The 15,855-nt window shown below is 36.2% G+C and overlaps 1 protein-coding gene across 10 annotated transcripts in view; it reads right to left on the bottom strand.

Moving 5' to 3' along the window:
- The window catches only part of PIKFYVE (phosphoinositide kinase, FYVE-type zinc finger containing), a 92,126-nt gene that overhangs the window by 13,940 nt on the left and 62,331 nt on the right, over nucleotides 1–15,855 (bottom strand). For all 10 annotated transcript variants that reach the window (XM_063645008.1, XM_063645011.1, XM_063645010.1 and 7 more), the window contains 11 exons: nucleotides 15,140–15,311; nucleotides 12,389–12,567; nucleotides 10,470–10,583; nucleotides 9,662–9,770; nucleotides 9,391–9,545; nucleotides 8,669–8,759; nucleotides 6,995–7,055; nucleotides 6,010–6,147; nucleotides 5,437–5,557; nucleotides 2,920–3,015; nucleotides 376–459 (listed from right to left, as the gene is read on the bottom strand). In XM_063645008.1, the coding sequence (XP_063501078.1) occupies nucleotides 376–459; nucleotides 2,920–3,015; nucleotides 5,437–5,557; nucleotides 6,010–6,147; nucleotides 6,995–7,055; nucleotides 8,669–8,759; nucleotides 9,391–9,545; nucleotides 9,662–9,770; nucleotides 10,470–10,583; nucleotides 12,389–12,567; nucleotides 15,140–15,311 (1,320 nt within the window). The remainder of the gene's footprint in view (nucleotides 1–375; nucleotides 460–2,919; nucleotides 3,016–5,436; nucleotides 5,558–6,009; nucleotides 6,148–6,994; nucleotides 7,056–8,668; nucleotides 8,760–9,390; nucleotides 9,546–9,661; nucleotides 9,771–10,469; nucleotides 10,584–12,388; nucleotides 12,568–15,139; nucleotides 15,312–15,855) is intronic.

Raw genomic sequence — 15,855 nt, 5'->3', positions numbered from 1 at the left:
CGAAGTATTAAGACCTTTATTTATTATAAACAATTCACAGATACTTTGGATTGCCAAGTCAAGCAGGAGCTTACCAATTTTACAAGTTATTTTTTAAATAAAAACACCTTTTCATTTTTTTTCAAAAATGTCATTAAATCTGCAATATACATTTAACTGCTATTGCAATTATCATAAAACTGCATCCTAAGGGACTGTTTCAGTTCTTTTGCTATATTTGAGCTTTGTTGTCTCAATTATTGGCTGAAATGAGTGCCATTATCTGAATCCTAGAAATTTTTATGCTGATAAATGCTATAATAAAACTGAAGTACAAGCATACAGAAAATGATAACATAACTAAATTAAAATAGTTTCTACTCAATCATGAATCACCTATTTGTTGGAAGCCCTTCTTCAGCACTGTTCCACTGAGTCGCTTTAGACAATTCCTCTAAGGCATTTCGGTATTCTTTACAACTTAGGGTAGAAATAGGTTGAAAAACGTTAAACATTAACTTCTTCTTTAAAAGTAAATCATATGCTTTAGAGTAGTTTTGCATTATAGAAGCACAATCATTATACGTTTCCATAATTAAATTAATTTTGGTTAACTAACAAAAGCAATCAAGTAGAAGCTTCATGAGGAAGGTCAATGTCTTCATAGAAGGTAATATAAAATATGACCCCACTGACTCACCAACCAGTGTCAATATCCTCAACAAACATTTTAAAAGCCTACTTACTAATATTTAGATCAAATGACTTCAGGGATTGAACTGGTAAAAGTTTGAAGCCTCAGTGTTTAGTACAATAGAGAAAAAAAGAACTTGAGAGTGCTTTTCTACTTAAAGTACTAAACTTTAAGGGAAAAAAATGTTTAGTGTTCTATTAACCAAAAAGAAAAAAAAAAAAACCTGACTCTTAGGCTAGCAGTCTGGGAACCCTGCTTTAGAAGGGAGGCATGTTAGGATGTATTGTTTTTCTAAGACATTGAAAAAAGATGATCTCAACTAGAATCCTTACTTCCTAATAGCACAAAAAATATTTTTGATTTGGTTGACTCTCCTACCTTTCTTACCTATTAATATATTATGACTATTAAATAAAGTGAGAAGCTTATACCATGTTCACTAAGGCCAAAGGCAAAGGTTAAAAATTTATCATATGGAATCTTATAAAAGAAAAAAATTCCTCATTATCTACATAGTAAACTCTAAACTGCATAAAGGCAGAGGCATGTAAATCTATCTTATTTACTCCTGTACATCCAACATCTAGTATATCATATTTTGTAAACATTCAAATATTTGTTGAATAAATGGGCTTCTTGTAACTACCATCTAACAAGAAAAATTAAAAATTGTAATCGCCTTCCAGTGGGAAAAAATTGCTTTAAACATCTTAGATTCTACTTAAACTAAGATCAGCTACCACCAAGATATTCTTAAGATTTAAGGCTGGGTGCGGTGGCTCACACCTGTAATCCCGGCACTTTGGGAGGCTGAGGCGGGTGGATCACGAGGTCAGGAGATGGAGACCATCCTGGCTAACATGGTGAAATCCCGTCTCTACTTAAAATACAAAAAAAATTAGCCAGGCATGGTGGCAGGCGCCTGTAGTCCCAGCTACTCTGGAGGCTGAGGCGGGAGAATGGCGTGAACCCCGGAGGCGGAGCTTGCAGTGATCTGAGATCGCACCACTGCACTCCAGCCTGGGCAACTGAGCAAGACTCTGTCTCAAAAAAAAAAAAAAAGATTTAAAATCTTTGCCCTTTTAAACATACTATATATTTTTAAAGTGGATATAGCTTTAAGATATATGATAACTGTATAAACTAAAAAGTCAGAAATGTCTACGCAATAAGGCATAAGAACAGCATTACAGTAGTCCCTCCTCATCCATAGTTTCACTTTCCACAGTTTCAATTACCCACAGTCCACTGCAGTCCAAAAACATTAACATATTTAGAAAGAGAGAGAGCACATTCACATAACTTTTGTTGCAGTATATTGTTATAAAACTGTCCTATCTTATTGTTGTTGTTCATCTCTTATGGTGGCTAGGCTAATTTATAAATTAAACTTTATCATAGGTATGTATGTACAGGAAAAAACATAGTATTTATAGGGTTCAGTACTATCTGTAGGTTCAGACATCCACGGGGGTTCTTAGAACATATCCTCAATGGGTAAGAGGTGACTGCTGTTTTCTAAGTAGAAAAATTTTACCTCATATGTAGGGTAGTAGATAATGAGTGAATGGTACAAAAAAGATATTCAGATTGTACAAGGCAGGATGCTCCAAGTACTATGTCAACAAGTAAACTGAGAGAAGGGATACGAGGGAAACATATTTTAACAGAATGGATAGAGGATTCAAGGCTCAGTAAATAACTTGCCAAGTCAATTTAGTTATTAGGAGCTTACTTAGGAATCATCCTACACTTCATTATTTGGGTTCAGAGAAGATTTCTATGCATAAAAGGAACAAGCTGCCAGGCGCGGTGGCTCACGCCTGTAATTCCAGCACTTTGGGAGGCCAAGACGGGTGGATCACCTGAGGTCAGGAGTTCAAGACTAGCCTGACCATTATGGTGAAACCCCGTCTCTACTAAAAATACAAAAATTAGCTGGGCATGGTGGCGTGTGCCTGTAGTCCCAGCTACTCGGGAGGCTGAGGCAGAAGAACTGCTTGAACCCAGGAGGCAGAGGTTGCAGTGAGCCGAGATTGCACCACTGCACTCCAGCCTGGGCAACAGAGTGACACTCTGTCTCAAAAAAAAAAAAAAAAAAAGAACAAGCTATCGTGACTAAAGACATATATTTTTGCTTATATTTAATCATTTTGCTTTATGTGAAAGATTCCCAAAATAAGGGATTAATAGATATACATAAAATACATAGATACCATCATAAGTCAAAATCCCATGAATAATACCTGAGAGCAAAAGCAATGATGGAGCTGGGTTCCTTCTCGCAGACTGCAATGGGCACTCGTTCATGTTCATACATTAAGTAGTGTTTATCTGGATCACTATGCAAATTTTTAAAATACATAAGTTAACTAAGTACTGTAGAGTTAAGAATATAATTAAGAAAGCCAAAATGTATGCAGATATGATAACTTGAATCATTAGGAAAGAAAAAGATATCAACAGAAAGTTTTTGAAGGCAATTAGAAAATTATCAGAATTAATTAGGTTTCAAATCAGAGGGTTCTGCAATAGTCACTCCAAACAAACCTTTCCATACTGCCAAGACTCTGGCCACACTAATCTCAAAAAGAATTTACAATGAACAGCAGAAGTCTAAGATATTTTGTTCCATTATAAGCTAGAGAGAAAAAGTCTTCTAGAAATTGTGGAGAAGACATACTACTAGTTCAATAATAAACCACGCAACACAGCCACTTTACTATTATCACACAAAAAAATCCAGTGTAGCTCCATTTCAACTTAAATTTTGCTCCCCTGACTCTGACCCTAACTCACCTAGGCACTGTTAGGCACAGTCATTTCTAATTTAGGTGCTATTTACAGAACACCGAACATGCCAAGGATATAATATGAAGAAAAACTATTTTTAAGGATCTTACATGTGTGAGATGTTAACAATACAATGGTGAAAAAAAATTGGCACCACAGGGTTTATAATGTAATGGGGGTAAAGAAACAGATAATCCTATAAATAAATAAATATAATCTCTGTGGTAATTGCTATAAGGGAATTGCTACAGAATGAATGTTTACCCCCCCCAGCCCCCACAAAATTCATATGTTAAAATCCTAACTCCCAATGTTATGGTATAAGGAGGTAGGGCCTTTAGGAGGTAATTTAGGTCATGAGAGTGGAGTACTCTTGAATGGGATTAGTGTCCTCATAAAAAAGACCAGACACAGCTTTCTCAGCTTCCTTCCACCACATGAGAATACAAAGAGAAAACAGCAGTCTACAACCCAAAAGAGGACCCTTGTCAGAACCCAACCATGCTGGCACCCTCATCTCAGACTTCTAGCCTCCAGGACTGTAAGAATTAAATTTCTGTTGTCTATAAGCGACTCAGTCGATGGTAATTCATCAGAGCAGCATGAACGGACCAAGACAGGAATCTTAAGAGCATGTAACAGAAACCTACTCTGACTGGAGCAGGAGGTAAGGGGGAGGGTCTAGTAAATTCTTCTTAGAAAGAACAGGACTGAATGATTAAAAAAGAATGTGTTTCAAAAAAGTGGTTTAGAGAGAAGAGAAACAAATAAAAAGAAAAAAACTATATTAAAAAAAAAAAGTTTAAAGAGCCGGGTCCAGTAGCTCAGTACTTTGGGAGACTGAGGTGGGCAGATCACCTGAGGTCAGGAGTTCGAGAGCAGCCTGGCCAATACGGTGAAACCTCGTCTCTACTAAAAATACAAAAATTAGCCAGGTGTGGTGGCACACACCTGTAGTCCTAGCTACTGGGGAAGCTGAGGCAGGAGAATCACTTGAATCTAGGAGGCAGAGGTTGCAATGAGCCAAGATCACAACACTGCATTCCAGCCTGGGTGACAGAGGGAGAGACTGTCTCAAAAATAATAAAAATTAAAAAAATAAAAATAAATGTGACAGCATGAACAAAGACCATAACATAAGGGGGATCCCAGCCCAATCAAGAAACTGATATATTCAGGTCTAAAGTAGAAAAAAAAGGGACCTTTTGTATTTTACTGTCATGTAATGTATCACATACTGTACTGTGAGTCCTAACTGTATCTTCCCAAAGATTATGAGCTCCTAAGAGCGATGACTGTTCCTTACAAATATTATTCTACATCACAGGGCACTAAAACAGGCACTAAATAGAAGTTTAAATACTGATTGAATAAATATGTAAGTCAGTTAATAAAAAGCAGAAGGCCTTATTAACAAAAATGTCCACTTTTTGGATACACTTGTTCCATAACAAGGGCAGCACTTGATAGCCACATGGGTCAACCAGTGGAAGAAAAATAAACTTTCACAGCCAGCCTATATTCTTTCCAAATTTGAGTGTGCCCCATAAAAAAAAGATCACATGAAAACTTGTACAAGTCACTGCAGTTCATCATCAGTGCTAGGACAATGCCATGTCCCAGCAAATCAACTACCAACCTCATATATAACAAGCAATATGTTTTTATAATTATTAAATCAGTGGATATAGCCACATATCTTTGAAAAAAGATAAACAAACAAGTGTTTCCAGAACAAGTAATTCAAACATTTATAAGTAACATTGGCTAGTGCTTTATCCACTCATCTACTATATTATAATGATTATATGTTCTACAAAGTATTGTATCAAAAGACCTCTCTTTTACTAAGATGAAATAAAATTTAGGATTGAAAAATCATGAATCAGATAAATATATTTAAATATGCAGCGAGCAACTAAGGAAAAATAACCCCCCTGCTAAGAGCCACTGGTTTTAATAATACTTACAAAGGAAATGGAATAGGATTATAGCTATTTCCTGGAAGCAAATTTGCAAAGATGGCTTTCATGGTTGACTTTTCCTTCACTTGGCTGTCTGTGGATCCCAGCAAATGCCCATCAAACACATCTAAAATGAAAAATAGTCTACTTATATATTAATATTCAGAGAGAATAAAAAGTATAAACTGCTGACTGGTTCTTTTCCTTTCTGGAATATGGACATATGTATACTATACCAATAACAGTTTAAAATTTCTGATCAAGGGAAAAGACCACTATGAGATAAAACAGGAAACAACAGTGAAGCACACACAGCATGGACTCCAAGGGACACTTGTTTTTTTAAACATCTCTGAAGCACTGTGGCTATTACACCTGAGTTAAATAGCAATTTTAAAGTTAATTTCAAAGTTTATACTATAATTTAGTAGTTACCAAACAAACAGAAAGCAAGGCATGAATCTGTTACTATGAAGCAAATATCTGTCCTTAGAGAAATGGCTGTAATTCATGTAAATCAATGATACATCTTTCAGTCCTGGATACAATGAAATAGGGTAAAAGTGACTTAACCTCTACCTTCGGAACTGCTGGCTGTATCTAGCTCAGGGGGCCCTCCCACTGACTGTTCAGACATGACTTCAGGTGGTGTAGGCAATTGGAGATGAGTAGAACTGGTGGAGCTCTGGCTGGACAAAGTTGTTAAGAAGCGATCCTCTAAAGAAAAACACAATCTTAAATGAGTCATTTACATACATTAAGTCCATGTCTACCTGATATTTTTTAAATGCTCATTCATATTCCTACTTCCTAAAAGGTAGAATTTTTACTTTTTAAAAATCATCTAGGTCATGTAGCTCATGTCATAGAAATGGACACAAAAATCCGGAAAGATTATATATGACTTGACTACAATCAAATCCTGGTAGCAGTACTGCAACTATCAACCAAGACTGACTCCTATCCAATACGCTATCCATTATACCACAATGCCTACCTAAATATTAGTTTCTAGCTTAATAGAGAATGAATTTAGGACACTGTGAGAAAGACTGCATGCTTGTTCTGGGAAAGAAAAAGCAATTATAATAGAAAAATGCCAAGAATTATAAGTTGAGCTCCTGGTTCTACAGTCTATGTAAATTTCCCCACAAAGTTTCTATGATGACACCAAGTTATTCAATGAAATACTGTGAAAGACATCTTAAGTCTAGACAATATTTTAGTGACATTAAAAATGTAAATTAAACTTTATAAGATTTTTGCAATGAAACCTGGGGATTGACTTTATAATAAGCAAAACAAATTCAATTTACTTTTTTCTGTTTTTCTTCCCCAATAGCAGCATTCTTTATATTTCATGTACTTCTATAACCTGATTTATCTTACTGCAATACACTATATGATAATCTTAATCTGATAGGATTACAAGTGCTCTACAGGAAGGAAAAAAAGTCTATGAACAACAGCATCGGAAAAACTGCTCAAACAGTTTAAAACAACTTATACAATAAGAAATTTCTTTAAATCCTATGGCAAGTGATCACCAGATTCAAGGACCAACCTTTTTCTCCATTCTGCAGTCCTGGAGAAATATTCCGTGGAGATGCATCCATTGCACTTATCTGTAGAGAAGTAAATACTTTGTTCTTATGGAAAACATGAAAATCACACTCAAAAAATTTTTTAATCCAGTGAATCTTAAACTTTTTGGTCTCAGGACTCATTTATACCCTTAAAAATTACTAAAAACCCCCTTAATATTTTTAATTAGCTTTTGTTTACCTTAGACATTTTTACCTTATTAGAAATTAAAACAGAGAAAGTTATTAAATGTGCATGAACTCATTTATAAATAATAAACCCATTAATATAAGTAACATATTTAAACACGTAACATACCAATTTTCTAAAATTAAAAAAAAAATTGGTGAAAGAGTAGCACTGCTTTACATTTTGAAAAATATCTTTAATGTCTAGCTAAATAGAAAATAGCTAGATTCATATTTGGCTTCTGCATGTAATCTGTTGAGATACACCATTATGATTGAAGTATATAAAGAAAATCTAGCTTCATACAGATATGCAACCGAAAAAATAAAAAATAAAAATGAGCCAGGTGTGGTGGCTCACACCTGTAATCCCAACACTTTGGGAGGCCAAGGTGGTGGATCACCTGAGGTCAGGAGTTTAAGACCAGTCTGGCCAACATGGAGAAACCCCATCTCTACTAAAAATACAAAAAATTAGCAGGTGTGGTGACGTACGCCTGTAATCCCAGCTACTCGAGAGGTTGAGGAAGGAGAATTGCTTGAACTCGGAAGGCAGAGGCTGCAGTGAGCCGAGATCGCACCACTGCACTCCAGCATGCATGACAGAGTGAGACACTCCATCTCTCAAAAAAAAAATGTTTGCAGAGTCCCTGAAAAGGTCTTGGACTATCAGGAGTCCTTGAACCACACTTTGAGAATTGCATTCTAAATAGTAGCTCGCTTCCTGGAATTAAGCATCTAGGTATAGATATATCTATCTAGATAGACAGAAAGATTGATAGATAGATATATCGAGATAGATCGATAGATAGATATAGATCTATCTATACAAGATTATTAGGCGTAAGGGATAATCCTAAGTATTATATCTATGTACATCTGTATAGATATATCTATCTATAAACATCTATATACATATATCTATAAACAACTATATAGATATATCTATCTATAAACATCTATATAGATATATCTATCTATAAATTTGTGGTTTTGGCCACTATGTTTGGGATAATCTGTCACCGGGCAAGAGAAAACTAACACAGTTGAAAAAGAACTTACGCAGTTCAAATACCTTAAGAAAAACCTCTTATTTAAGCACAGAGATTTTAAAAACACCCAAAACTACGGAGTATAAAATAAATGAGGATCCTATTATATACTCAGAGCATCCACGACTTTCCTTTGTAGCACTTGCTGTCACCATGATGCTACCCTTGGTGATGCAGCAAACTGTAGCTTTTATAAACATTTCAAATAAATAAATTATAAGCAATCATTTTATTTCAGGTTATAACATAAAAGTAATCCAGGTCATAGTTCCTTGAAACCTCACAAATTCAAAATGGAAAACCCTACTGGATATCTTACTAAAGTACATATTAAACTATCCCTGCTAAGTATTATAAATGGAACTAACTATATTTCTATCGATTAAGGACCAAGGACAAGACTATATTTCATACCTTGCTTTCTTCCCCTTGTCTCAGTCTTCCAGGACTTGGAGGAACTGAAGGTCTCTTTCTACCCTTTTCCTGTTGGAAAAGGTCCTGCAACCTGTGGCCAAAAGCAAAAAAAAAAAATATATATGGTTTGTTTCTAGCCCCTTGAGTGCTGTTTATAAATTTTCTCTTTACAACTTTGAAATCACAAAGTTTTCCTATTTGGATTACCATAGTCTTTAAAGTTATATATAAATAAGAGTAAGTTTTTGTCATATCTAATTAACCAGGAGCATTTGTTGATCTGACTATAGTTGTAAAAAAAAAATAGCAAATTATTATAAAGAAAAATACTTCTAAAAAATAAATATTTAAATAAAGGCATAAGATAAACATATCAATATACAATATATTTGAAATTGCTGGCCAAAAACCAATAGTGACTCATGGCACACTAATTCAGTTAAAAACAATTCAACAGCACACACACATCTGAACTACATTGTTTCAAATTATATTAGAAACAAAGGCTGTTCTCCTCTGGTTTTTACATCTTCACAAGCTACCTAAAATATAGCACATATATTTTAAAACACAAAGAGGAAAGGAGAGTGACGGGAAACAAGAGTTTCTTTAACTTGAGCACAAAATAAAACATCCATAATTAAAAATTTTTAAGTTTTAAGATATCACATTAGTACAAATGTGGCAATAATATTAAAGAAAACCAGACTGCAAAATCACACCTGTTATTCCAAGCTTGCAGCACTTCACAGAGACTTTGTTTCTTGGCAATGAGTGACTCAAAGACCGACTGCAGTTGCTGAGGGATATCTACAGAGGAAGACATGAGCCTTGCTTGCATCTTCTCAATCCAGTTCTTGAACTCACCTTCTTCCATCTACAAGGAACAGAAACAACGTCAGGAGACAGAGACACTATACAGACATACCCGAAAAGAAACTGCTATTAAGTTAATAATTAACTTTTGAATTTTCTATCAAAGAAATAAATTACCTCTTTCTGTGCAAAAATATCTTCCATTTTTTCCTCTCTTGTTTTACTAAATGTATCAGTTTTCAAAGATGCAAGTCTTTCATCAATGGCAAGATATACCTGTGAAACTCTAACAATAGAGAGAACATTAAACACTTTAGAAAGGGTGAATCAAATTTTCTATCTCACCTAAATAGAAAAAAAAAGCTACATGCAAAATGTAATTGAAATAATGTTTTACCTAATTAAGAATTACATACAGTTTTGCAGAGTAAATAAGACCTAAAAGGATGTACTTCAAAATTTTAAGTTGTTGGCCAGGCGCGGTGGCTCACGCTTGTAATCCCAGCACTTTGGGAGGCCGAGGCGGGCAGATCACGAGGTCAGGAGATTGAGACCACGGTGAAACCCCGTCTCTACTAAAAATACAAAAAATTAGCCGGGCGTGGTGGCGAGCACCTGTAGTCCCAGCTACTCGGAGAGGCTGAGGCAGGAGAATGGCATGAACCCGGGAGGCGGAGCTTGCAGTGAGCCGAGATCGCGCCACTGCACTCCAGCCTGGGCGACAGAGCGAGACTCCGTCTCAAAAAAAAAAAAAAAAAAAAAAAAAAAAAAAAAAAAAAAAAAATTTTAAGTTGTTATGTCTAAAAGAGTTTGGCTTCTTTTTTATTATCTTTCCATAGCGTCTACAATTTTCTTTTTGTACACCAAGCATGCATAGCATACAATTAGAAAATTTACATTTTCAAAGAAAGTAAAATGAATAAATCTGATACTTTAAAATAGCTGTAAATAAACAAAAGAAGATGATAAAAGAAACTGAACTTACTTTTGAAAGAAGTCCTTCAGATCCTGAAGAAGGGACATTTTTAATGGGGCCTGACGCTTAATGAATATTTTGGGGAGTGGAACACATACTTCAAGAAGTCGAATGGGAGAATAACTGAGAAGAAAATACAAGGACCAATAGAAAATGAAAAATAGTTTAATACCTTGAATAGAGCTGTATCATGATGTTCAACTAAATCCTATGAGGCATAAGAGAAAAAGTTAATATAAAATGGCATTTTAAAACAATCACAAAAATAATTTTTAGCCATTACAATAAATATCCTCCCCAATTCTGGAGGGATTTTGTTTTATCTTTCATTACGCTGTAGTACCATCATTTATCCCTTGAAGTTATCCTTACCTGCTGTAACCAAAAACGATTGCTATAAACCATCCCTATTAATAAGGAAACTAAAATACCTACATCTAATTGTAGGTATTCATTACTTTCCAGCTCCTGAAGATTCTTCATGAGTCTTTTGTTTCCTTTCCACCTGTGGGTTTATATTGACTAATAAATGCTACAACCCCACTCCCCTGCAAGGCCCTACATGCACGGTTAAAAGCTCTTGCTTAAAAAAGGAAATAAGCTCTAATTAGCAAATATCTCCTGAGGGTCTATTATGTGCCACACAGTTTTAGGTGCTGAGGATATAACACTAACAATTCCTGTTCTCACAATTCAGGAAAAACAAGATTCAGGTAACAAACAAAATACATATCAGATGTTCAGTACTATGGAGAAAAATATAGCAAGAAAGAGAAGCAGAGTGCTAGGATGGGGGAGTGTCAGGGCAGGTGAAACGTGAGCAAAGACTTGTAAGACGCAAGGAAGCAACAAGCAGATATCTGGGGAATGAGCAATTCAGAGAGGGAAGAACAAGTACAAGGCTCCCAGGCAGCAACCTACCTGACACGCCTGAGGCCCAGTCAGGAGGCCAGCGGGGCAGCAGTAGGATGAGTGAAGAGAGAGTAGTAGGAGGTAAGAGCAGAGAGGTCCTGGGCAGCCAGTGCAGGTAGATTAAAGGCCAGTAAATGGACTTTGGCTTTCACTCCGGGTGAAACAGACACCCTTTGGAGTGTGTAGAGCAGAGGAGTGGCCTTAGCTGATTGCCCCTTAACAGAACCACTCTGACTGCTGTGTTGAGAAGAGGCTAAAGGGACAAGGCCAAAGGGAGACTGGCTAAGGCTACTACAATAATCTAGGTGAAAGATAACAGAGGCTCAGCCCAAAGTGGTAGTGGTAGAGGTGGTAAAAAGTGCTCAGACTCTGGATATATTTTGAAGGCAGAACCTGAAGGCTTTCTCAAATTATTTAATACCACAATGGCAACTATCAATTCTTTGAACACAGACTTTTAGCTCTATCAGAAATATGTGATTATCCTTCTGATGGTTAATGTCTTGGCAAAAATTCTGACAGACTTTCAGATGCTATCAGATGCCAAAACAATGGTTAAGAGTTAGGCCAGGGCCCGACACGGTGGCTCACACTTCTAATCCCCACACTTTGAAAGGCCGAGGCAGGAGAATCACTTGAGCACAATTCAAGACCAGCCTGGGTAACAGTGAGATCCTGTCTCATACTTTTCTAAAATTTTTATATTAAATTTTTTTTTTTTAAAGTGAGGCTGGTAGTAGATCGACCAAGGTTCAAATCATTACTCCATCACTTGAGAGCTCTGTAAGTGAATGATAGTAAGCTCTGTAAGTGAGGATAATAAGAACTATTTCATAGGGTAAAGAGTAAATAAAATAATACTGAAAGCTCTTAATACAGTCTGGTCCTCTGCATTTATAAGGGTAGAAATGGGGAATCCCACAAATTAATTCAATCTAGTAACAGTGAAAATGTTAAAAAATTCTTAAGGGATTATGAAATCTGAGATCACGCACAAGATTCCTAGGATTTCTTACCTGAAAGACGCCACCATCTGGTTATAGGAGAAATACTGGTGATAATCATGATGGATGGAGTGACCACAGGGCTCAGCGTTGGCTCTGCGAGTATACTGGTGCCCATAAAACCTAAGTTCAAGGTATTTTGCAAATGACATAGACCAGGACTCATTGGAAAGAGCAACAACTGGTGTTACCTGGAATTCAGCAAAAATAGTTTACCTAATCACATATTGAGATAACATTTTCTTTTCTTTTCTTTTGAGACGGAGTCTCGCTCTGTCGCCCAGGCTGGAGTGCAGTGGCACGATCTCGGCTCACTGCAAGCTCCACCTCCCGGGTTCACGCCATTCTTCTGCCTCAGCCTCCTGAGTAGCTGCGACTACAGGCACGTGCCACCACGCCCGGCTAATTTTTTGTATTTTTAGTAGAGACAGGGTTTCACGATGTTAGCCAGGGTGGTCTCGATTTCCTGACCTCGTGATCCATCTGCCTCAGCCTCCCGAAGTGCTGGGATTACAGGTGAGCCACCACACCCGGCCAACATTTTCTTTTCTAATACAAACCTAATATATACTGACTGCAGAAAACTGGGAAAAGAATGAGAAAGTTCAAAGGTGGGTGGACTTGGGGGTGGTGGAGGAGAGCAGCATCATCAATAAACCCACCAACAACATTAATATACTAGTATATGTTTACTTTTGATGTATTTATATATATATATACACACACACATATACATATATACATACATACATGGACACGCACACAGCCAGTATATTTGTAAATAAAAACTGCTATAGTTTCATAATCTTTTACTTAGCAACATATCGTGAATATTTTCCCACATAAAATATTCTTGAACAACTTTTCAAATGGCTTTGGAGTATCTGGACACGTATTTAACCAATCCTTACTGATGTGCCTTTAAGACATTACAAGTTTTTCTACAAATATCCACAATTATTCCCGTGGGATAAATTAATAAAGGTGGGAACTGGTAAGTCAAAGGGCATAAACATTTATATGATCTTTGATAATTTTTGCCACATTGTCTTCCAAAACAAGTGCACCAGTGTATACAGTCTCCAACAATATTTAAGAATATCAATTTCCCCCACTTTCTTACCCAATCCTAGGAATTAGAATTGAAATTTTTGAAATGTAATCTCCTAAAGGAAAAATTTTAAAGAGATTTTACTGATTTACGCTTATCTGACTATTAATGAATAACATTTATTTGTTATTTGTTAAGTAGCCATTTGCATTAAATTGCATTGTCATGTCCTCTGCCCATTTTTCTATTATCATGGCTTATAGAAATTTGATATTACATATATTTATGTTTAGTCATATATGTTGTATTTTTCCTTGACATTGTAAGTTTTTCATTTTAGTGTAACAAAACTTACCTTTTCCTTTCTAGCATAAAAAAGTAGAAGTTTTTGTTTTAAAATAAAGTGCATATAGCAAAGCATGTAAGTCATAAAGATCAAATTTAAGCTATTCATTGGTCAGTCTACCCAGTTAACATATTCTACAACAAACTATTACCAGCTAACTAATAGGAACTAAAGTCGGTAAGAATAAGTATGAAACTAAGACCAAGAATTGCTAGAAATAATTTTATGTCTGTATGTTTGCTGCTGCAGGTGCAACTTTGATTTTGCCCTTCTCTACCACTGATTAATGTAGGTCATGCTATTATTTTATATGTAATTCCCATATGTGCCTTCCAAAAGCAAACTTTGAAATAACCCAATTAAGGCCAGGCGCTGTGGCTCACGCCTGTAATCCCCACACTTTGGGAGGCCGAGGTGGGCGGATCACCCGAGGTCAGGAGTTTGAGACCAGCCTGGCTAATGTAGTGAAACCTTGTCTCTATTAAAAATACAAAAATTAGCTGGGCATAGTGGCACACGCCTGTAGTCCCAGCTACTCCAGAGACTGAGGCAGGAGAATAGCTTGAACTCAGGAGACAGAGTTTGCAGTGAGCAGAGATCACACGACTGCACTCCAGACTGGGCAAGAGAGCAAGACTCCGTCTCAAAAAAAAAAAAAAAAAAAAGAAAAAAGAAATAACCTAATTAAGGTAATAAGTTAAATTTGGAACATTTTATCCAGATTGCAAGCAGTCTGGATAAAAATCATATATTTAAAAAAACACAATATTGGCACTAAATTTCTGCCCCAGAGTTAGCAAAGTAAAGAAAGGCACAAAGAAGAAACAAAACACACATCCTTTTCTCAAGAACATGCATAAAAACCAGTAGAGATCAATTTCAACATGGTCTCATCTGTATGTGAATAGAAATGCTGATATAGGCTCAAATTTATTATACAAATATCCTAATATACTGCAGTTATTGCTTTACAAGTCTGTCTCCTCCCCTAGAGAACAGAAGTCATTCCTTATTCTTTTTTTCATTCCTAGGGCCCAGCACAGTATCTGGCACATAAATGGTGCTAAATGTTTGTTGAATGAATAAACAAACAAAATTGAGATATGTCAAGATACAACCTCAAGATACTTTACTGTGTAAGGCACTTGTATTTATTTAGTGACTGATACATTCCTAAGATGGGATCTTCAAAAGACGAATACTGGATTGAACATACAGCACTGGAAGGTAAAATAACAATGACAAACAGAGCTCTATAACAAATAACGAATCCAATACCATATAGGAAACCTTCTCCTTAGAAAAAAAAAACCATACAAATAAAGAAATAAATGGCAAACAAAATACAGCAATAGGGTCTATTTACCTGTTTGCAGATTCTACACCAGGAATATGTAAGAATTGTATGCTGATATCCAGGTACTGGAGAATCCAACTCCTTCAAGATTATCTGCACACAGCCTTGGCCATGAACAAAGCGACGAATATGATGTACCATGGGGGTATCACAGAACATGCTTGGACACTGATAAGAAGGCCTTTGACAAACAAAAGAACCCTTCTCACATTAAGCATGAAACAGAAATCAGAACCACTGTCAAAGTGCAGCCTGACTAGTGGACAATCTGCACAAGGTACTCATGCTGCTCTGAGCCTGCAGCTGAACATCATCTTCAGCTACAGCATGGTGATAGTTTCCATTTGTTAAGCATCTTCTATTTGCCAAACAATTTTAAAACATTTCCTTTTACCTTCTGACAATTCTAGGGATTGTTATTCCCTATAAAGGGGACTAGTAAAGTGCTTTGTCATGTAAGTGGCGAGTGATGATGCTAAGACTTAAACTGAGGTCTAGATGATTCCAACATTTTACCTCTCATTTGAATCACTGTAAAAAAACAGGTATCCGAAAAATGTTGATGGTAGGCTAATTAGATGGGCAGATATGAGGAATCTTCTGGATACGAGATCTCAGTTTAAATATGAAATAGATTACTTCTTTGAATGATATACTCTGATATGCACTATGAAGGTGAGGATCATGTAACAGTCACTTGACATCCAACTCATGTTTACGTTTTA

This window comes from Symphalangus syndactylus, chromosome 8, assembly GCF_028878055.3.
Source record: "Symphalangus syndactylus isolate Jambi chromosome 8, NHGRI_mSymSyn1-v2.1_pri, whole genome shotgun sequence".
Classification (NCBI taxonomy): domain Eukaryota; kingdom Metazoa; phylum Chordata; class Mammalia; order Primates; family Hylobatidae; genus Symphalangus; species Symphalangus syndactylus.
Note: the sequence above shows the minus strand (reverse complement) of the source record. Positions and strands in the feature narration are given on the sequence as shown.